We start from the raw sequence: 7,661 nt of genomic DNA on the forward strand, positions 1-7,661 counted from the left end.
AGCCGGCTTCCCAAGGCTGCAGGAAGTGGGGCCAGGAACAGGCCCTCCGGGACTGTGTTGGGGGAGGCCTGGGCAGGGGTTGGCAGCTGCTGGGTGTGAACGGAAGCCTTGGAGGTCCTTGCTAGGTCCTAGGGCCGCCTGCGTGGCAGCCCCTGCCCTCTCCCTGTCCAGGCCTGCCCAGGACTAGTTTGTAGCAGACTCTTCTTGTAGCCTAGGCTCTTGCCTCTTGCGGTAGTGAGTCCCTGTACAAAAGGCATCCAGCGGAGGGAGGCAGGCTGGAGAGGAGGAGAGCCGAATCTTTTCTCAAAGGAAATGCAGCTGTGGTTTTGAGATGTTCATATTTCACATCTGTGGTTGGCGTTTCCCAGGGTTCTCAGAGGTGAATGCAGGGTCAGCCCCATGTCGCCAAATAAGGCTCACAGTGACCTTAGCAACAAGCTTTGCTGCCCATTGGCTGCCACTGCTGCCGCCTGCCAATGCGGCCTCCTGAAGGCCAGCACTGATGCTGAGCTGAAACTTCTGCATGTGCAGCTGCCTCTGTCAGAAATCACCACCCTTGGAAGCAGCCACAGATAGGTAGAGAGCTCCGGACAAAGGTGAACAAGGTCAGTGGGAGAACTGCCCAGGTGCTCACGTTTCAGAGTCCACCTGGCCAGTGTTCCATTCTCACACAGCACCAAACCAGCACCTTCGGCTTGGTGGCCTGGTCCCAGCTTGCCAGGACAACCCCCGATTCCATCCTGTCAACCTTGGACTCTATAATGGTCTTCCTTTCAGAGCTCTGCTCATTTTAGTTCCACTGGGTTCTCCCTTGTGCTTGGCACTTGACTAAGCTCCTTCTACACATTACGTCTTTTACCTCTCTCAACAACCCTGTTAGCCAATTAGCCCCATTTTACAGGTGCAGAAACTGACGCCAAAGGAAGTCAGTAATGGCCCAGGTGACTGAACCACTAATAAGTGGGGAAGTCACAATTTAAACCCAATTTAAACAGGCCTAGGTCCCATGCTATTAACTGTTGCACTGTATTGCCAGATACTCAATGTCCGTGCAGCTCAGTGGCTTCATTCTGTGACATGGGGATGACAGTACCGTACCTCACAGGGTTGGGGTGAGCATTGTGTGGAGTGACTTATGTCCAGAAGCACACCTTTGCACCAGTGGCCTTGGCACCCTCAAGGTATGCTCCACAAACAGCTTGCACGTTGTTTTCTCACAGCATGTGCTGCTGAAACATTGAGGTTTGTGGACCGGACTTCTCTGTAGCCCTTGTATTTGGTTTTCACTTCCTCTTTCTTGACCTCCTCCCACCCCCACCCAACTGCAAGGTAGGGAGGCTGCTGAGGGCCCAGGCTGTGGGTTCCAGAGGGCACAGGGCTATCTGGGATGGAGGGGACAGGGTTCTCAAGACAGAGAAGGTCACACTGTAAGGGCAGATATACCCCATTTCTTCTACCCAGACAACTGGGTGTGATACCACTGTTTCCCTGAGAAACGCTTTCAGGATTAAAAAGTATATAAGTAAAGAAAAAAAAGCATATAAGTAATCTGGTAAAGATGAAAACACGGCTGATTGGAAGGTAGTGAATTATGTCAATTGACTTCACAATCAGTTACAGATCGAACTCCTTGTTCTACTCTTTTCCCCCTTGTCACTACTGTACTTGACTAGTCTTTTTTTTTTTGAGACAGAGTCTTGCTCTGTCACCCAGGTTGGAGTGCAGTGGCGAGGTCTGGGCTCACTGCAACCTCCACCTCCCAGGTTCACGCCATTCTCCTGCCTCAGCCTCCTGAGTAACTGGTACTACAGGCACCTGCCACCACGCCTGGCTAATTTTTTGTATTTCTTTTTAGTAGAGATGGGTTTTACCATGTTAGCCAGGATGGTCTCAATCTCCTGACCTCGTGATCCGCCTGCTTTGGCCTCCCAAAGTGTTGGGATTACAGGCGTGAGCCACCGTGCCCAACAACTAGTCTTTAAAAAAATGAATAATATAAAAATGTTTAAAAGATGAAACCATATATATACTCTATAACCCAAGAGTCCCACTCATCAGAATCTTCTCTAACCCCACACTCTTATCCATGTGCACCAGAATATCCACATAGCACCAGAAAATGTCCAAATGACCATCAACAGTGGAGAGTACAAATAAATTGTGCAGTGTTCCTGGAGTGAAATGAACTTCAGCGACTTGCAATAACTGTAATATTGTCATATTAGATACTAATACTGTAATAACAAATGACTCATCAATGAATAAAACCTACAAAAGAATGCATATAGTATAATTCCTTTTAGCAAAAATCTAACAGCTGGCAAAACTGAACTGTATTGTTAAGGATACATGCAGAGGAGGTCAAACTACAAAAAGCACAGAATTATTACAAATGTCTATTTACTCATGCACAAGGGAGGGTTGGGGTTGTGATTAGTAGATAACATGGAGGTGCTTTGGGGATGCTAGTATTGTTTTATCTCTTTAACTCTGGGAGATTACCCTGGATTATTGGGTAGAAACTGGGGTGGGTGGGCCCAATGTAATCGCAAGCATTCTTAAATGGAGAAGAGAGAGGCAGAAGGGTGAGAAGCAGAAGCAGAGAGATTGCAATATATGAAAGACCTGGCCAGCCAGTGCTAGCTTTGAAGGTGGAGGAAGGGGCCGCAGGCCAAGGAATGTAGGCAGCTTCTAAAACCTCAAAAGGAGAAGAAAGGAAAGAGATTCTCTACTAGAGCCCCCAGGAAGGAATGCAGCCCTGCTGACACCTTCAGTTTAGCCCAGTGAGACCTGTTTTAGACTTCTGACCTACGGAACTATAAGAAAAGAAATTTGTGTTGTTTTAAGCCCCTAAGTTTATGTTAATTTATTAGAGCAGCAACAGGAAGCTGATCCACTGGGACACCATCTGGGATATGCAGCCACCCAAAATCCCTGCTCTTGGTTAGATTCAGCCTTACAAGGCTCCACAGCCTCTCTGCGAAAGACTCCATTCCCTCTTGGAGAAGCTCAGACTCTAGAGCCCTGGGCAGGGAACAGGCCTCCATGGCATGGGGGTGATCAAGAAGGATGCCCCCCAGGACAGTGCCTCTGCTGGACATCTCTACAGAAAACAGTATATCCCTCAGTAGCATGAGAAGATCCAATAGGGTCACCACACTCCACAACTGCAGGGGAAGCTGTTCACATTTTAGTCTGCGCAGACTCTGGTGGCCAAAGATTAAGCGAGAACACTTTTGCTGTGTGACCTGAAGTTCATGGTCAGTAAGTTGTAGTTATTATTATGCACGACTTAAGGGGAAGCAGGGGTCACTGCAGAGCAGCAGTGGCTTTACAGAGATTTGCATTATGATTATTTGTTAAACTGAACATATGTTCTGTGTATTTTTCTGCATAATTATTGTTTCACAATTTTTAAAAAGTGTACACGCACATGAATCTTCTCTAGCCCTGAACAGTACAGTGAACGGACAGGGCAGCAGATGAGCTCTGCCCCACGCCGGCCCTGTTTCAGAACAGCACTCCAGAGTGCCACACTGCTTGCTGAACCACAGCTGTTACTGCAGATTGAGGAGCCTCAGAGGGAACAGAAGATAAAGATCATTATGGAATTTAGGATTGCAGGACATTCTTTGACATTTCATAACAGCCAGGGAAGATCAACTGTGGTTAGGGGAACAGGGCAGGAAGAAACCATGGCCAAGACCTGTCTGGCAGGACTTGAAGGGGCAGAGGGACCCCTGCAAATGACCCTGCCTGGGACCCAGCCCCACTTGGCCCCTGTATAGCACTGATTCAGCTGGGGCTTTTATCCCAGGATCCCCTCTTCAGGGATGCCTGCATTTGTTGATTATCTGCCATATGCCTGGTCCCTGCAGAATACAAGGAAGAAAATAGCCTTCAGCAGAGGCTGAGACAGGAGCCTACAGGATGCACAGTAAGGGGTCCAAGGCTCAGGATGAGGCTTTCCTGACTTTCTCCCCTAGGGGACTGACGTTCTCTACTGGTACAGGCCTTGTTTTATTCATCCTTATGTCGCTCACCTGGAATGGGCCCAGGGTGACAGTTGTTATAATAAGTGTTTGTCAAGTGAGCAAGCGTGTGGCGCGTGCACTGTAGAGAGGAAGGTCTCTATAGGATCCTGCTGGAGAGGCAGCCCACTGGGCTCACCACTTCTCCAGAGGAGGGACTGGTCCCTTTCCAGACAGCCCTGACAGCTGGAGCAGGCTTCCTCAGGGGTGCCTGGAACTGTTGACCACGGCTGTTGCCCACTGGCCCCTCTTGGGAAGAGCAACCTATCAGGTGTTAAAGATGGTCTTCCTTTCTCTTCTCCAAGCTAAACATGACTAGTTTCCATCTCACCATCTTCTGGCCCTCAGCAGACTGGTTATCCAGCCTGGAGAGGCAACAGTAGTATCCAGATGTGATCTGAACAGGTAGAACCATGGATGCAGACGGAAAATTCAGGTTTGTGTGCTTCGGCAGTCACTATATGCAAATTGTAATGGGGACAGTGGCTGGCATGGCCTCCAGCACTGTGGGAAGGATCAGGGTGTCTGCCCATCATTTTTCTCTCTTTGATAGACACTATTTACATAGACACTGTTTTGGTGTAAAACCCTACGTTGTAGCCCTCGTCAACAGTGTTATGTTTCTCCTCAACTGTCCTGGAAACTCCCTGAGGTGACTGGCTTGTAGGCACTCCATACCTGTTAGCTAGTATTATTTATTTATTGTTTTATTATTTGAATGGGCAATCATTCATGTCATTTAATGAGCATGGGCTATGTGCCCGAAGTCACCAGGTGCCAGAATGCAATGCTGAACTACAATAGACCTGTCCCTGGCCCCCAGAGCTCCCAGACACACTAGGAAGACTTGTTGATTGAATGATAAACCTTGATGGAACTCATGATTAACATCTTCACCACCAGACACCATTGAGTGCTCTCTGTATGTTCAACTCAGAACACACCCTTCCTGCACTCAGAGACTAGAATGTGAGAGTCACTAAGGGAGTCACCATTGTGGGAGTGAGAAAATCCTGGACTTGGAACTGGCTAGCGATCACCTCCCAACTCTGCCATGAACCCACTGTGTGACCATGGGCGAGTTACTTGACCTCTCTGAGCCTCAAGTTATCTTATCAGTGAAATTGGGTTAATAATATATCTCTCAGTGGCATAAGAGGATCAAATAGGGTCACCACACTCCACAACTCCAGGAGATGCTGTTAACATTTTAGTCTATGGATCCTCTGGAGGCCTAAGATTTAAATGAGGGCACTTTTGCTGTGTGACCTGAAGTTAATGTCAATAAGTTATAGCTGTTGTTATGTATGACGTAAGCAGGGGTCACTGCAGGCCAGCAGGCTGACACGATTTGGCCAGGCTTTGTTCTTCAAGGAAGGGCAGGGCTCTGAGAAGTGCAGACTATGATGCAGGTGGAGGCCAGGAGGCAGGGACTCCCAGGGCAAGTCTGGGAGTGAGGAGTGAGGCTGGTGAGGGAAGTGGTCAGCATCCTCAAGGCATGAGCAAGGCGCTTGCCCTTCTCTCCAGGCACAGAGGAGCCGCTCGAAGCTGGGCACAGAGCTGGGATGGATGAGACCACGGCAAATACTTTACTTATTAAGCTGCAAAGGACCCTAGGGAGCATCTTGTGCAGCATCTTGTCTTACCAGGCAAACAAAGGCCAGGGAGGGAAAGTAGTGAGTCTCCAGGGCCACACAGCAAGGACCAGGGCCCAGGCCAAGACTCCCACCCCTGCAGAGCCCAGCTCAAATTATTCCTTGAGCCCAGTTTGTGGCTCCACAGAAGAAAGTTCCTGGCACTTTTTATATTTATTTATAATTTTTTTCTGATTATAAAAGTAATTATAGGCCAGTCAAGGTGACTCACACCTATAATCCCTACTTTGGGAGGCCGAGGAAGGAGGATTACGTGACCTCAGGAGTTCGAGACCAGCATGGACAACATGGCAAAATCCTGTGTCTACAAAAAATTAGCTGGGCATGGTGGTACACACCTGTAGTCCCAGCTTCTTGGGAGGCTGAGGTGGGAGGATCACTTGAGCCTGTGAGGTTGAGACTACAGTAAGCCGAGATTGCACCACTGCACTCCAGCCTGGTCAACAGAGTGAGATTTTGTCTCAAAAAATAAATAAGTAAAAATGATTATAGGTCATCATGGAACATTTTTAAACTATAGAAATATAAAAAATATTTTTTATATTATATCACCTGTAATCCCACTATCCAAAGGTAATCACCTTTAGTATTGTGATGTATTCCCCCATCTGTGTTCCACAAAAAATTATATATTAATTAGATTTGAATTGTGTTGTATATAGTTTCACGTCCCCCTTTTCCCCTGTAAAATTGTGGTTTATGAGAAGGAGGGATTGTTTTTAATGTAGAAGAAACTCTAGAAAACCTTTTTTTTAAAAAAAAAAAAAAAAAAAGCAAAGCCCCACAGTCTGCAGTGGTTGGAGGACATCCTGTGGGGCTGCACGGTGGCTCTGTCGCACATCCGGTGTGAGCTGCAGGGTGGTGGCAGTGGCTGGGTCCTTTTCTCCCCTGGCCAGGCTACACCCTTCTGCCTATGGGTGAGACAGAGTTTTGAAGCGTCTGCGCTTACCCCCTCCTTCCTAACACAGGATGCTGTGATCATTCACCCTATCAAAAGGCATGTGGGGTTGTGATCGTTACTGTTTGCATCTCAAGCTGTGCAGCACAATGTTTTCTTGTGTGTTATCTCACCTGAGACTCACACATCCTGTGAGACAGATAAGACAAATGATGTTGTACCCATTTTACAGATGAAGAAACTGAGGCTACAAAAGGTCTAGTGGCTTATTTGAGGCCACATAGCTAGTAAGTGGCAGAGCAGGGACTTTATGCAGATCTAGCTGGCATCCAGTAACTTTTTTTTTCCTCTAAACTTTTTTTTCTGGTAGTCCTAGCTCTTCCAGAGCTAAACTGAGTCCCCTTAGTATCCCCTTAGTAAGGCCAAGGACTGAGAGTGTTATGAGTATTATGGATGTATGGAGGGGCCATGCAACTCCTTCCTGGGAGTCTTAAGCCAAGCCCTGTGGCCTCTGACTAGTTGTCCTAGGTGGACTGACCTCAGCTCACTGAGGTTTGGGGAGGGGGCTCAAAGAGGCAGCTGCTTCCTGTAGAGAGGTCTAGCAGAGGCACTCTCCTGGGGGGCATCCTTCTTGACCGCCTCCATGCCATGGAGACCCATTCCTTGCCCAGGGCTCTAGAGTCTGAGCTTCTCCCAGAGGGAATGGAGTCTTTCACAGAGAGGCTATAGAGCCTTCTGAGGCTGAGTCTAACCCATGTGCAGGGATTTTGGGCAGCTGCATCCCCCAAATCGTTTCCCAGTGGATCCGTTTCCTATTGCTGCTCTAACAAACTATCATAAACAGGGGCTTGAAACAACACGATTGTTTTCTTTTTTCTTCTTCTTCTTTTTTTTTTTTTGATACAGGGTCTTGCTCTGTCACTCAGGCTGGAGTGCAGTGGTGCAATCTTGACTCACTGCAACCTCTCCCTCCTGGGCTTAGGCTATCCTTCTACCTCAGCCTCCCGAGTAGCTGGGACTAAAGGCATGTGCTACCACACCTGGCTAATTTTTTGTATATTTTATAGAGACAGGGTC

General features: G+C 47.9%; 1 protein-coding gene across 2 annotated transcripts in view; it reads left to right on the top strand.

Moving 5' to 3' along the window:
- LOC105518191 (uncharacterized protein C5orf56) overlaps nt 1-7,661 on the top strand; it is a 58,546-nt gene that overhangs the window by 48,993 nt on the left and 1,892 nt on the right. Inside the window, exon 3 of one of the 2 annotated variants that reach the window (XM_011951070.1) lies at nt 3,449-5,112. The exons of the other annotated variant lie outside the window; for it this stretch is intronic. Within the exon in view, the coding sequence (XP_011806460.1) occupies nt 3,449-3,788 (340 nt within the window). The 3' untranslated portion in view covers nt 3,789-5,112. Of the gene's footprint in view, nt 1-3,448; nt 5,113-7,661 lie in introns of those variants that run through there. 2 annotated transcript variants of the gene reach the window in all.

The sequence above is a fragment of the Colobus angolensis genome, unplaced genomic scaffold (genome assembly GCF_000951035.1).
Source record: "Colobus angolensis palliatus isolate OR3802 unplaced genomic scaffold, Cang.pa_1.0 Scaffold314, whole genome shotgun sequence".
Taxonomy (NCBI): Eukaryota; Metazoa; Chordata; class Mammalia; order Primates; family Cercopithecidae; genus Colobus; species Colobus angolensis.